The sequence below is a fragment of the Daucus carota genome, chromosome 1, assembly GCF_001625215.2.
Source record: "Daucus carota subsp. sativus chromosome 1, DH1 v3.0, whole genome shotgun sequence".
Taxonomy (NCBI): Eukaryota; Viridiplantae; Streptophyta; class Magnoliopsida; order Apiales; family Apiaceae; genus Daucus; species Daucus carota.
In genome coordinates, this window is record NC_030381.2 from 24943960 (window position 1) to 24959375 (window position 15416).

The 15416-nt window shown below is 35.6% G+C and overlaps 3 protein-coding genes and 1 long non-coding RNA gene across 5 annotated transcripts; 1 reads left to right on the forward strand and 3 right to left on the reverse strand.

Annotated features, from left to right (window-relative positions):
• Positions 1-631: 631 nt before the first annotated feature.
• Positions 632-1264, reverse strand: LOC108219712 (uncharacterized). Its single transcript, XM_017393217.1, has one exon. It carries the CDS (start codon positions 1262-1264, stop codon positions 632-634), a length of 633 nt encoding a protein of 210 aa, XP_017248706.1.
• Positions 1265-1279: 15 nt separating this feature from the next.
• Positions 1280-2899, reverse strand: LOC108219719 (uncharacterized). Its single transcript, XM_017393224.1, has 2 exons — positions 2714-2899; positions 1280-2530 (listed from the first exon to the last, which is right to left on the reverse strand). Exons 1-2 carry the CDS (start codon positions 2897-2899, stop codon positions 1280-1282), a joined length of 1437 nt encoding a protein of 478 aa, XP_017248713.1.
• A 474-nt stretch (positions 2900-3373) lies between these two features.
• On the reverse strand, positions 3374-6643 carry LOC108200554 (uncharacterized). 2 transcript variants are annotated; one of them, XR_001802729.2, is made up of 4 exons: positions 6493-6643; positions 6320-6413; positions 6142-6237; positions 3374-5112 (listed from the first exon to the last, which is right to left on the reverse strand). It is a non-coding gene; the product is annotated as an uncharacterized LOC108200554 (long non-coding RNA). The 2 variants fall into 2 exon arrangements; XR_010289214.1 differs by having other exon boundaries at positions 3374-5122.
• Positions 6644-7999: 1356 nt separating this feature from the next.
• Positions 8000-8566, forward strand: LOC108219729 (uncharacterized). The gene has a single exon (XM_017393235.2). It carries the CDS (start codon positions 8000-8002, stop codon positions 8564-8566), a length of 567 nt encoding a protein of 188 aa, XP_017248724.2.
• The last annotated feature ends 6850 nt before the right edge of the window (positions 8567-15416 follow it).

Genomic DNA, 15416 nt, shown 5'->3' on the forward strand with positions numbered 1-15416 from the left:
CATATCTTCGAAGATGACACAAGAACCAAGACTAGTTGGAGGTTGTTTTCATATCGACTAAACTGAACGCAAGCGGCTATTGTTGATTATTACAATAGAACCCTATTGTAATTAATAAACTCCATTATACCTTTCTTATTTAAAAATGTGCCATCAATACTAATAACTGGTCGAGCATTTTGTCATCCCCTCTATCATCGGCTTGAATGTCCACCACACACGTTTACAAACATATGCATCGACTCTTATAAGATCAGCTTCAGCTTCAATTGAAGCAATAGTTCCTGGATTATAGTACATCAATACACTTAACAATTTCGGAAGTTTAGAGTACGAAGTCGTCTAATACCCATAAACATTTGAGATTGCCTTTTGTTTTCCTAGCCACGCCTTCTTATAACTCACATGATACTTGTAGATAGTTGTCATTTGAGTCACTGGCGAATCCTGAATTTAGTTCCAGGGGGAGCAAAATATATATATATATATATATATATATATATATATATTGATTTTTAAAGATGAAGTACACCTCTATGTGATTTCATATTTTGAAATCGTTGGATGATGTCTTCATTTTTACAGTCAGAAAGACATCTCTTTCAATATACGTGACCAAAAGATCATTCAATCACTCATCTCCTATTCGATTGTGCAACCGAGTTTTAACTATTTTCATTGCAGAGAATGATCTTTCAACCCTGGCCGTTGCTACAGGTAATAGCAAAGCAAGCTTCAAAAGTTTGTATACTGTTGGATGAACTAAATCCTTTCCAGTTTCCACCATTTTAGTTGCAAGTCCTGATATACCTCCAAGTTCTCCGAATCTCTGATCATGGCTGACATCTTCAATATAAGTATACAGAGACCACTCAAGTTCCATAAGATTAACCTCAGAAAATTCAGCTGGATAAAACTTAGCAAACCTTATAAGTTTTTCTTGATCAAATGCTTCAAATGAATTTTTCGGATCAAGAGAAGACATACTCAAAAGAAGTTCCGTGCCAATTTCTCCAGAACGGTCATCTAACTCTCTTATTTGTCTATATAAGATGGCAATAAATTTATCAACATGATAATGATGATCATTAGTTAATTCTTCTATCATCCTGAATTTTTTTCGAGAGTCAACATACTTTTGATACATATCAACTACATCAACATTATATTTCTGGCAAAATAAACCAACTTCAGTAAATAAAGACTCCCAACCAGCTCCTTTCATTTTCTTGAACAATCTCCTAGTTGCATTAACTAGATTCATTGCATTCACTATATCCTACTCATTCTTTTGCAGTGCTTGTGATAATTCGTTACTAACTTCAAGAATATTTTTCAATAAATGCAAGTAAAACACAAAGTCAAAATTATTCATGGATACCAACATAAGCTCTGCATTACCACGAAGCTTATGATCATCAGTATGTTCTGCAACATGTTCCAGGACATTATCTACCGGACTCCATAGCCGAATCAAGCTTAAAAGTGTCATGTAGTAAAAGCCCCACCGCGTGTCTCCTGCCCTTTTTAAATTTGCTTCTTGGTTAAATCCCTTTCCTGTCATAATTTCACCTAAACATATTCCTTGAAGTACCTCTTCGGTTTGTTTATCTCGAAGCAAGTCCTGTCTTTTGCACGAACCATAAACCACATTGGTCAAAGTAGATATTTGAGTAAAGAATACAGCAATCTTTCGATCATTTTTAACAACACCAATAAGCGCCAATTGTAGTTGATGCGCAAAACAGTGGATATAATAAGCACATGGATTGTCCTTCAAAATCAAGATATTCAATCCGTTAAATTTACCTTGCATATTACTCGCTCCATCGTAGCCTTGCCCACGTATTTTTGCAATACTTAATCTGTGCTTGTTTGAAAGTTCAACATCATGTTTAAGTGATAGAGAAGTGGTATCGTTAACGTGCACAACTCCAAGAAATCGCTCAGCAACAGAACCATATTTGTCCACATAACGTATCAACAACACCATTTGTTCTTTGATTGAAATATCCCTGGACTCGTCAACTAAAATGCTAAACAATTTGTCTCCTAGATCTTTAAGGATAATATTAGTCGTGTCAATTGTCACTGCATTCATTATATCATTTTGAATATTTGGAGCTATCAACTTATTATTTCCAAGAGCATGATCAAGCATAACCTTCTTTACTTCTTCATTATGTTTAGCAAGAAATTCAAGTATAGTAAGAAAATTAACCCGCTTAAGTGAGTTCTCTGTTTCATCGTGTCCCCGAAATGCCAACCCTTGGCTCAAACACAATCTGATAACGTCTATTGTTGCATCCAAGCGAGTGCGGTAATCCAAACATGATTGTTCTATTTCCCTGGACAAGACAACTTCTATATGCTGTTTCTGGTTCATTAAATCTTGAGCAACCTTTCTACATTTGTTATGTATACTATTATGATCCCCGACGTGCTCCCTTAATCTCTTCAGACCTAACCTCCAATTTGTAAATCCCTCACTAACAAATGAGTCACCGCCACTTTGACCACCGCATGCCGGCTTGAAGAGGTAACAATATAAGCAATATGCTGAATCAATAGAAATGATGTATTCAAGACAAGTCGAATGTTCTTCAAGTTTGAACCAGCTAAAAATAAACCTGCGATTCTCATTTCCAAATTTTTTCCGCGGAAAAGTTATGTTAGGTTGAAACGGACCCTATTCTAAATAATATCTTCGCACCCTGTCTTTTTCATTTGCGGCAAATGCATATATACTCCTTCTCTTTGCTGGGTCTGTTGGCAGCTCAATCTCATGAGCTATATTGATGTCCTGAAGTGGCTGGATTGTAGGCATTTCTCTGGATTCTTGAGTAGGCGTTTCAGTAGCATTCTCCGGTTGCTTTCTTTTCGAAAAATACCTCTCCATTCTATCATAAAAAAGGAAATTATAATTGAGTCAAATGCCAACAAAATCTATAACAAAACTTCATAGAGACAATCAATCAAACACTTTTGTTACGATAAAAAAACAAGCTTCAGATAAACAACAGAATGTATAGAATAAGGCGTAAGGGATAATGAATATATGACTAACCTTAATTTGTAGATTGAAAACAAAGAGAAGAGATTAAAATTTGAGAAACGAGGAGATTGATTAGGAGTACAGAGAACAAGCAGAGAGTAGAAATATAGAATGGTTGGAACTTGGAGTGTTGGACACTGGAGTGGACTTGGGCCTCTTTTAACTTTAACAGAGGTTTATACTTTTTTAATAAAAAAAATTGCAAAAAATTTGAACCCAGCGTACTCGGTCGCGTACCCTCGGCAGTGTGTAGATACGGCCCTGATTTGAGTCATAATATTATTCACTTTTATTGATGGACTCTCTAAGACCTTATCACATGTAAAAGGTGTTCACCTCAAGTCTTCTAGAGTATTATTCAGCTAGACAAAAAATACATCAAGATTAGCGAAATAACAAAGATCGGATATATAACATCACAACTAATATTCATAATTTTTTTTAATTTTTTAATAAATACTTTTGCAATGTGAAAATTGACTATACATTACACCAATGCCTCCCATAAAATTATTGTAAAAGAAATTTGAAGTTAATGTCGACAACTTTTCTTGCAGCACATAAAGTATCAATCAATAACTCCGCAGAAGTACTCTTTACAATTCTACTGAGGATGGGTATTACACTCAACAAACCATCTGCAACTATCTACCTTCAAGGCCTCCTGCATAAAAAAAGTCTACAAATCTAGAATTTCAAATTCTTTATTCATTAGAAAAGCAATATCTTATTAATCAAAAGCACTCACATGTCAAATGAATCATCCAACCATTAGCAATTACAAAAAAAGGACATAAACTCCAATTAAGCTCTATCAAAAGATCAGATCCAAAAACTAAATACAATGACAATTAACATATAAGTGGATCAATAATCAAAGCAAATAGAATTAGTATACCTGGCTAAATTGGATTTGATGATTTCACTTAAATGCTGTCTGATTTCAGTTTAGCATGCAAGAAGTTTATGATTTCACTCTGATGTCGTCTGATTTTAGTTTAGGTTGTAGCTTGTGTAATACAGGATCTAATGGAGTTATACATGGGCATTTTGATAATATCATACACTTTTTTTTGGCACCTTTTTTCTTTACGTAGGCATATATACAGTATGGTCCCCTGATGATGAAAGTAAACTTGCTTGAGATTTAGACATGTAAAAGTTATAATTTTTATATTTACATATGTTACATGATGCTTAATTGATGATGTACCCGCTCCCTGAAAGTGTTGCAGTGAAGATTTTTTATTGCACCTTTATTCTTAACTTTGGTAAAATGACCAAAATATTCTTGTATGACTCTAAACCACTGAAAAGGACATTCTACCATGCATCATAGATGAAACTCATACAAACTACACATATTGTCAAACAGAAATGACAAGAGCGGGTGATATAATCTAACATCTAGCTTTCCTCGTCAAATATATCTGATATATCTGGTAGACTGGTGTCGTTAGATTATGAAGAACCTAATTATTTTTGAAGAATTTGTATAATGTAAAATAAGGTTTGAATTTTATATTGATTATCATCTATATCATCTTATGGAAAGCGATTTATAACCAATTTTACATAAAATAAAGGAACTTGTTCATTATTGGATAAAAAGAGAGTTCTATATACTAATCATATACTGCATTATTGTATAATCATGTAATAATCTCGTTTAGAAAAATTCAAACTATTATAATCTATATATTTTTCGGTCTTGAATTAACAAATAAAATTCTGCCAATGACAGAGAGCTGGAAATAGTTGGTCCTACCACTGCAAGATCCTAACTTTTAAAGAACCTAATAGTTAATCAAAGATCAGAATTCATGCTCAAGAGCAATATAGAAAACCAATCACAACATGCTAAACAATGAATTGCATGTATTTAAAAACATTATTGATAAAAACTGTATAAAATTACCTTAACACCTATCTGTCAAATATACCTTTTTGGCTCTTCCTCTGTCCCAGCTAAACATGAGCCTACAATATTTCTATTCCACCCCTTCCACTTCTTAATCCTCCTTTCCACAATCAAATTCAAATACCCTCTCCATGACCTATGAACCACTAAACACAACTCAAGTTAAGTTGATCTTTTCTGGCCGGATAACCAAATATGTGGTTTGTGCTCCGTTTTATCAGCTTGCTGGTTGTGTGTAATAGAGTGTAAATGAGACGATGTTGAATAAAGATAAAAAATGAAAACATATATATTATATAAGTAAAGAGAGAGTAGGGAGGGGGAAGCAAAATAAGTGGTAGTGGAAAATCTGTTAAGTGTTAGACAATTGTTTACAGATGTAACGTTTATAATTGTTTTGTTTGAAAAACCACTTATCTCCCAATATAAATTTGATGTAATAACTATTGTGCTACTTTGAACTCTAAATCAACAACCACTCCATGAAATTCATATTAAAATTTTTGACTTAAACGATACATTTACAAAATCATGATAAACAAAGAAGCTGATATATCATAATCTCATATCTATGTTACATGCTCCTAGGGAAAAAAGGAAGCAGACACCAGACAATAGCAAAGAAAGCACATGGACTGTAACTATTTTGAATTCCATTTCTACCAAGATTTGTATGTCGCTTGTTATGGATTTGGGAATAGAAACAAGATCTTTTTTTCGTTACCTTGATAGCATAAAAGATACTAAACGAAGTTGAATGTTGACATATTATATATAGCCTCTCAAATAATCCAGATCATACACATGGCCGGCTCAAGATATTTTGGAGTCCTAGGCGAATCTCAAAATGAGGCCTAATTTTTAAAAAGATTCAAATATTATATTGATACTATAAATAAAATTAGTGTAATAATCGAATATATATATAACTGGTCTTGAACATATATTCCAACAATTTGAGGAATAAATATATATATATATATATATATATATATATATATATTACACATATTGCTTGTTTATTATGACAACTGGTTAAGTCATGGAAATAACTTAAATATTTAAAATTTAAAAACGCAGCGTCAAACAAAGCAAGAGAGAAGGTAAATTCATTTAAAAGATATATAGATATTCAAAAATTGAAAGCAATTTTAGCCAATCTTACTTTTTCGAAGTGCCCGTCCATTGAACACGAGCGACCAACACAGTTTCCTGTCAATTGTCCTACCTATGGCAAACCACTGGTACAACTCAGAAACACCTGGTTTAAGCGGAAAATCAGTAAAATCACTTGTAATCTACTTGCACACACAACTGGCATGACAAATACCCAATTTACATACCTATGTCATCGTCGAAGGCTCAACTCTCCGATTCCCCTCCTATCTTTGGAATTTCAATTGTTTATGGGCTCCACTCTCGCTGCCTCAGAAACACCTGCTTGAGACGGCAAACCAGTATAAGCGTCTAATCACTTGCACACACAACTCACATAATAAATCCCAAATCTACATACCCGTGTTATCGTCGAAGGCTCCACTCTCCGATTCCCCTTCCTAATTTTGAAACTTCGACTGTTTATGGCTCCTTCTCGTTGCCTGATTTACTGGCTATGATCAGATTTTAACCTGAGAACGGATTCTATATTTGTTCCGTCTGAGAAGATGTTTGGGTTTTCTTCCATTATGAATTTATGACTCTGAGTACGTACTAAAAAGGGTTTCTGGTTTGATTGTAATTTGATGACCTGCAAGGGTATATGGGTAATTTTCCACCCAATTTCTTGATATATTTTGCCCCTAGTCGGTCTTTTATATATATAAGTAGATGTTTGAATATCGGAAAAAATGAAAACAATATATGTCAACCTATATTTTTTAACGCCCTGAATATGAATTTATAAATAAGTTTTTTTAATTGCTGAAACAAGAAATATGGAAAACGAAATTAAAAAAAATTATCATATATATTATATTTAAGCAAGTATTAATGAATATTATATTTTAATATTTTTATTTATTACTGAAAATATAATATTAAAATATTAATTCATTATATTTATATATATTAATCATATTGTGTAATTTATAATTATAATTAAATATTAGAATATATTTATATTAAAATTAGGTTAGTCAGAGAAAAGTCTGAAAAAAAAAATAAAACATTTTCAGAAGAAATGAATTGTTATGTTGTGAAAGCAAATGATGATTGTCAAAATCACCTTCCAGAATGGGAAAGTCCAATACACGGAGCCAGCCAGCAAACTTATGTTTCCAATACTAGCACACAATTACATTTACTGTATTCATACTAGCAGGCTACTAAATCTTCTACTATAAATTGAAATGTAGTCATTCATCTTTGGACGCACAACATGAGAATAATACAAGCACCCCTTTACTCTTACTTTGCTCTTCCAATTTAGGCTTATAAATTTATAGCGAGTCGAGTTTTATCAGCACGAGTCTCTGCCTGAGTTTTATTTGGATAAAGGAGTACAAAATTTTATCCGGGTTTATTTCGATAAAAGAGTACAAGATTTTATCCGGGTTTTATTTCAACGAAGAAGAATGACGAATCTTGCAAAATTAGAGTTCGTTGCCTTGGATGTTTCCGGAAATAATTATATGTCATGGGTCCTTGATGCGGAATTACACCTTAGTGCTAATGGCCTAAAAGATACTATTGACCCAAAAGAAATCCCAACTGTTGAACAAAATGCAAAAACAATTATCTTTCTTAGGCATCACATCCATGAAGACCTAAAATCTGAATATCTCACTATCAAAAATCCACCCACCCTTTGGAATAATCTCAAAGATAGATTTGATCACCAGAAACTTGTTCACTTGCCATTTGCCCAATATGACTAGATTAATTTGAGGCTACAGGATTTCAAATCTGTAGCTGAATATAATTCTGCTCTTTTCAAGAAAAGCTCAAAATTAATTTTATGTGGTGAAAATATTACTGATGCTGTTATGATTGAAAAGACCTTCTCAACCTTTCACCCCAACACTATGATCCTAGCTCAACAATATAGGGAGCGGAATTTTCAGAAATATGGCGAGCTGATATCTCTCCTTCTTGTGGTTGAAAAGAATAATGAGTTGTTATTGAAAAACCATCAGATACGTCCCACAGGCTCTGCCCAGTTACCTGAAGTACATAACACGTCATTCCAGAAGAATGAACATGGGAAAGGGCATAGAGGAGGACGAGGTTATGGACGAAACCGTGGACGTGGAAATTTCCGTGGTCGGTTTCGCAATCATTATAATTCTGGCCACCTGAAGTGGCAACGTGATGGTTACAACAAGTGCCAATGTGAAGTGTCAAACAAAAGAAAGGCACCCCAAGAAGGAGAGAAACGAGACATATGTCATAGGTGCGGAACTGAGGGACACTGGCAACGTACTTGTCGCACACCCAAACATCTTGTTGATCTCTACGAGTCATTCAATAGGAATACTGGAAAGAGAGTGGAAACAAACTTTGCTAATTATAATCTAGTTAATGAATCAGTCAATAAGGCCTCAAATGAAATAGACACTGGTGCTAATCTTTATTATGGTTTAGACGACTAGGCTTCATAGGTATTGTCTTACTTTACTTATTTCCTTTGTGTTTAATGTGTTTCCATTATGTACTCTGTTAGATATAATTGATAATTACTAATGTTCTTAAAGTTTGTTTTAGAACAGGGATCATCAGAGTTTAATCTGGAAGCTGATCAGAGTTTAGTAAAGTCTGACAGAGTTTGATAAAGTCTGACAGAGTTTGATAAAGTCTGACCAGAGTTTACATAGTCAAGACTCGTCAGAGTTTACACGTGGAAAGAGCTCAGAAGCGGATATACTTCAAGGAAGGATAGAAGCGGAGGAGTGATTTGCTGACTATGGAAACTAAACAGAAAACTGGAGCAATCTTTGATTGATAGAATACATAGCTGATTTATAGGATATCAAATCAGAGATTGATTTTGTAACTGTGTCTATATAAACACAGATTAGGGTTACTCTAGATGAGTTGAGTTATCGAGTACATTGTTAATAACCCTAGCAGCTCTTAGTGATACAATATAAATCACTGAGAGAGTTTTTGTAACCATTCAAGCTTTGTGAATAAGAGTTTATTGTTTTCAATCTCTTATATTGTCATACTGTGTTACATATTGTGATCACTATATCATCTTATATAGTGAGTTTATAGGACCTAACAAGTGGTATCAGAGCCAGCTCTGTTAAGATTACTACAGTGAGATCTTAATCACAATCATGTCTGAAAAATCACAAGCTTCATCCTTTAGAGTTCCAATCCTTAAGGCATCTGAATATCCAGTCTGGAAAGAGAGAATGATAATATTCTTAGACTCTGTTGATCCAGAATACCTTGACAGGATCTTTGATGGACCACATATGCCCACCAAGCTCTCTGTTGGGCTTGCTGATGAACCTCAGAAGATGGTTCCAAAAGAAAAGAAAGATTATACCTGATAAGTGGTATTTATACACACTTATAGGCCTTCATTTCCGCTTAAATTGGTTGGTTGTACTTAAGTGTTTAGTGTCTTTTGATGTGTTTTTATTGTTTTTCTGTGCAGGTCACGAGTTGAGGTGATGAAGTGATTTTCTATCATTTTAGGTTGGTTTTGGTGCATTATTTGCAAGAATAGAGAATTGTGGATTCACTGCGACTTGGGATTTTGTGGGTATATCTTCTACAAACCCTCACGAGAGCACACTCGTCCACTAGAGCTATCTAGGGGTTTAAAGGTCTTGTTGCATATGCTAAATGCAACCGTGATCACCTACGGAAGTGGTACTAGAAGCGAGGAAGGACATGCACGCGAGAACGAGCGAGAAACGAAGAAACGGGAGTGCCATCACAGACACTAGCGCGCCCGCGCTAACCTGTAGCGCGCCCGCGCTACAGTCTGCTACATCTAGCGCGCCCGCGCTAGAGTAGCGCGGTGGCGCCCCACAGAAACTTCCCGGGCCGATTTTTACAGCTTTTTAGTGGATTTTCGCAGCGGCCGAGGCCCGGTTGACTTAGTCAATGCATTTTATTTCTCGTGTGTAAAAACCCTAGCCATATAGTAGTTAGAATATGGGAACAATTTCATAGTTTAGTTTTTTCTTGTAATCAAACACATTATCAGTTTGTATTAGATCGTTCTTTGCGAGGAAGTGACAGTTTCGAGCAAGATCGTGAACATCAAATCTGTAACGTGTGATCCTTATTATATTCAATTCAAGCATTTTTATTCCATTTAATTCTTGTCTTTATTCTATCATGTTTTCATTAGAAACCATGATGTCGATTAGTTCGATTATGAACTAACCGCCTTCATGGGATTCTAATGGATTTATCGATGTAGTCTAGTAACGAATATTAATTACTTGATCTTGCGACGTACGTTGATTTCTTTGCATGAGCCGTGCTTATTCTTCTTAGAAGCGTAGCTAACTTCTAAGTTGTTTGTTAATTCTTTCTGAAGCGAGAGTGGATGATTGAATTTAGAACCATGCCATGTAAACATAGGATTATGTGAATGAAACATAATTTGTGGTAGACTTGAACTATTTTTATCACCCTGTGTAATCACGATAGACGACTTGTTATTTAAACCTCTCTGCTTACACTACCGCTATAGAGATATAGGGTCTGAGCTTTGTTGGTGTCCATGAGATTTCTATCTTAATTGTGGATTTTGATTGGTATGATATGTGTGCAACGAGAGTTGGCATGTATTACTTTCGTGTTGTCTGATTAGGATCAACAGTCGCATGATAATCAGTAATTTCAATTCTAGATGAATTCGATAATGAAGTTAGAATCCCATGTGTTTTCCTATTCTGAATTTGATTAGTAATTTTAGTATTAGTATAAAAGAAACAAATCCTTGTTAATTGTCTTAGCAGTGATAATTGATCATACATTGTGGCATAGGTGCGTATTCTTAATTCACCAGTCTCTGTGGGAACGAACAAATATATTACTTATGATCACGTGCGCTTGCGTGTAGATTTCACCGAACAAGTTTTTGGCGCCGCTGCCGGGGACTCGGTGTTAATTAATTAGTTTATGTACTTGTCATCAGTGTGCATTAAAATTCACTGACTCGGATTCTTTTCTCGCTTTTCTTAGTTGTTGTTGTATCTATTGTTTTTGTTTAGTTATTTATAATGTTTCCTTTGCCTCCTTGGGACTTCAGTTCCAAGTGAAGTAGCTTTTACTGCGTTCTTGGCTGTGTTTGTGCTGTTATAGGGTTACAATGGAAGAAGTCGATACCTTTGCTCTTCTATCTTCCATAGTTGAGGCATATTCGTCGAAAGCTACAGAGCCTACCTTGTATCCGATGAGTGTCGATGAGATGTCACAAGTTGCCCCTACAACATACAGCTTCTGTCAAGTTTGTGGTGTTCAGGGTCACTATAGTTATGAATGCTCTTATAACCACTTCAACTCTCAAAATACTCAGTCGGGACATGGATATAATTATCAGGAAGGATATGAGTACAATCAGTATTCTAATTCTTATGATCAAGAATGGATGGATCAACCAGATTTCTCTTACATGGACAACAATTTTGGTGATTTCCCATATCATGGTCAACATCAATTTCAAGAACAAAAATTTCAGCAACAATGTTATGAAGAACCTCCAATGCAACAATATGATCAGTTTGAGCAACAGTATTATCAGCCTCAATATGAGCAACCATAATCTCAACAGTATCAATATCCTCAAGTACAAGATCTACAGGTTCCTCAACCCACTGTAGAAGTGCCTTCTGATCAAACAAATGAGGTATATGATATGTTTGTAAACATAAACAAGACGCTTAAGGAACTCAAGGCTACACAACTGATGATGGAGGCTCGACTTGAGCGGTTAGCTAGTTCTTTTACTGTCGAACAACCCGATTCTTCTCCACTTATAGCCACCCAAGTTGAAGATGACATAAATGCTACCATTCTTACAAATGATGGAGATTGTGATAGTTTTTCGACCTGGGATGATGATGTGCCTATTAATAAAGAGGAAGATCGTGTCGCTGACGGCAAAATCGATGAAGTTGTTGTTATGGACCGTGTGGGCGATGATGAGGTGCATGAAAAAAGCAATATCGAGTTGATCGTAGTTTCTCCTACACCAGGTGTGCTTGAATTACATTTCCTGAAGGGGATTAGCTCAATCAAGGTTGCTCCATGTTCTGATATTGAAAATTTGGCTTTCAATCCAACCTCTACCCCTATACTTGAGAGTACATGTTTTAAAGCTGACATGATGATTGTCCAAGATGATCTTACACAAAATCTGGTGGGTTATCCAGTCCAAAAGGCTATTACACTTCAACTCTTGGAAAAAGAGGATAGCAATTTCATCTCTTTATTCAGTGACATGAAAGGCCAAGAAGTTCTTATGACTCCTGTGAAAGTGAAGAGTTCTGAAAAACCACCACCCGAGCCTCCACCTTGTGTGAAAGTCGAAGGAGTTCGGTCCTCTAATGGATGTGAATTTTTTCGTTGTTTTATCACAAAGTTCTCTGAAAGTATAAATGTCGATCAATGGTTACTTCTTGAAGTGACAATTAAGTTTACTAACGTTTGTTTGGAGACTTTCTACAGGACAAAGACAATATTTGATGCTCTTGATTTTATTTGTGGTGGCGAGATTTTGTTTGAGAAAGTGGATACCCCATTTCTTAAACCTAAGCAATATCCTCCACCGGATTCACCTCCGGCAGAGGAGGGGGAGGACTCCGATTAGGTACGTGTGCGCTCTAGCCTTTTTATCACTTTCAATGGGGACATTGAAAATTTTAAGTTTGGGGGTGGTAATCTAAGGAAGAGCATATTATTATGTAGTTTATTATTGCATGTGTTAGTTAGTTCATGTAGTTCACGTTTTTTTTATTTTGCTTTGATTATTTCTCACGTTTTTCTATTTTTCTCATAATTTTTTTATTTTTACATGTTTAGTAGTAATTGTCGTAGTTAGTATCACGAGCATTTGCATGAATTATGAAGTTAAGCCAAGTTAATTGCCTATGATGAGTTATGTGCGTAGTTCTTGATTAGTAATTTCAATTGCAATGCTAGGTTAGTACTTGGAAATTGCTTGTGTTGGAAATTGTAATTCACATATGTTCTTGAGATAGGATTTAGACGTAATTCCATGAATTCTAGGATTGAATTGAACACCCTTCAGCTTAGGTCTGTAAATCTTAAGTTTGGGGGAACTGAGGAGTAGATATACTTTTCTAGAAAAAAAGAAAAAAAAGAAATAGTAGTAAATAAAATTCACTAGAAAAATAAGTGGTAGAATTAACTAGGTTGAGCTCATTAGTACTCGAGTAATTAAGTCTGAGGGGACTTTGTGCCTAACAACCTAAAGCCCTTCGTGGTTTGGGATTGTTGACCCAACGCTCGCTACATGGGTACTAGTGCATAAATCTTTAGGGATCTCAACCATTGCACAGTTAAATAAACCACTAGAATAAAGTGAATAATTGGTGTGTGAAGTCTTGTGGTGTTCGTAACGCATTTACACTGCGAAGCGCTCCGACCTTAGACCGAGCAATTAATCACCAATAAAAAGAGAAAAAAAAAATATATATATATATATAGTGAATAAAATAGAAGGGTGTGGACATTCTTTGGGACCTTGGCTTTTAGTTGGACTTGAGTGACGGGGTGTTAGTTTTAAACTTTTACGATTCTTGATTGGGATTCTGTGGGAGTAGTAGTTTTTGTCTTGTCTCAATAAAAGAGCATGCTTGCACACATTGGCACTCCACACTTGTAAATAGAAGAGTAATTGGCTTGGTAGCGAGAGAGATGAAATTCGAGAACATTAGCACAATCTGAGGTATTATAATTGGCAAGGCAATTACTTCATAGTTCACTCATTCATCACGTAGTTGCATTCATGCATTGCATTGTAGTATTGTTAGTGTCGTTGACGCTTGAGGACAAGCATCAGTTTAAGTTTGGGGGTGTGATAAGTGGTATTTATACACACTTATAGGCCTTCATTTCCGCTTAAATTGGTTGGTTGTACTTAAGTGTTTAGTGTCTTTTGATGTGTTTTTATTGTTTTTCTGTGCAGGTCACGAGTTGAGGTGATGAAGTGATTTTCTATCATTTTAGGTTGGTTTTGGTGCATTATTTGCAAGAATAGAGAATTGTGGATTCACTGCGACTTGGGATTTTGTGGGTATATCTTCTACAAACCCTCACGAGAGCACACTCGTCCACTAGAGCTATCTAGGGGTTTAAAGGGCTTGTTGCATATGCTAAATGCAACCGTGATCACCTACGGAAGTGGTACTAGAAGCGAGGAAGGACATGCACGCGAGAACGAGCGAGAAACGAAGAAACGGGAGTGCCATCACAGACACTAGCGCGCCCGCGCTAACCTGTAGCGCGCCCGCGCTACAGTCTGCTACATCTAGCGCGCCCGCGCTAGAGTAGCGCGGTGGCGCCCCACAGAAACTTCCCGGGCCGATTTTTACAGCTTTTTAGTGGATTTTCGCAGCGGCCGAGGCCCGGTTGACTTAGTCAATGCATTTTATTTCTCGTGTGTAAAAACCCTAGCCATATAGTAGTTAGAATATGGGAACAATTTCATAGTTTAGTTTTTTCTTGTAATCAAACACATTATCAGTTTGTATTAGATCGTTCTTTGCGAGGAAGTGACAGTTTCGAGCAAGATCGTGAACATCAAATCTGTAACGTGTGATCCTTATTATATTCAATTCAAGCATTTTTATTCCATTTAATTCTTGTCTTTATTCTATCATGTTTTCATTAGAAACCATGATGTCGATTAGTTCGATTATGAACTAACCGCCTTCATGGGATTCTAATGGATTTATCGATGTAGTCTAGTAACGAATATTAATTACTTGATCTTGCGACGTACGTTGATTTCTTTGCATGAGCCGTGCTTATTCTTCTTAGAAGCGTAGCTAACTTCTAAGTTGTTTGTTAATTCTTTCTGAAGCGAGAGTGGATGATTGAATTTAGAACCATGCCATGTAAACATAGGATTATGTGAATGAAACATAATTTGTGGTAGACTTGAACTATTTTTATCACCCTGTGTAATCACGATAGACGACTTGTTATTTAAACCTCTCTGCTTACACTACCGCTATAGAGATATAGGGTCTGAGCTTTGTTGGTGTCCATGAGATTTCTATCTTAATTGTGGATTTTGATTGGTATGATATGTGTGCAACGAGAGTTGGCATGTATTACTTTCGTGTTGTCTGATTAGGATCAACAGTCGCATGATAATCAGTAATTTCAATTCTAGATGAATTCGATAATGAAGTTAGAATCCCATGTGTTTTCCTATTCTGAATTTGATTAGTAATTTTAGTATTAGTATAAAAGAAACAAATCCTTGTTAATTGTCTTAGC

What these genes read in the sequence shown, in the direction of transcription:
- LOC108219712 (XM_017393217.1), bottom strand. Translation starts at nt 1,264, where the DNA reads ATGAATCTAGTTAATGCAACTAGGAGATTGTTCAAGAAAATGAAAGGA.
- LOC108219719 (XM_017393224.1), bottom strand. Translation starts at nt 2,899, where the DNA reads ATGGAGAGGTATTTTTCGAAAAGAAAGCAACCGGAGAATGCTACTGAA. An exon ending in CCGCAAATGAAAAAGACAGG is followed by an intron (nt 2,531 to 2,713) that starts GTGCGAAGATAT and finishes TACCTCTTCAAG; the next exon opens with CCGGCATGCGGTGGTCAAAG.
- LOC108219729 (XM_017393235.2), top strand. Translation starts at nt 8,000, where the DNA reads ATGATCCTAGCTCAACAATATAGGGAGCGGAATTTTCAGAAATATGGC.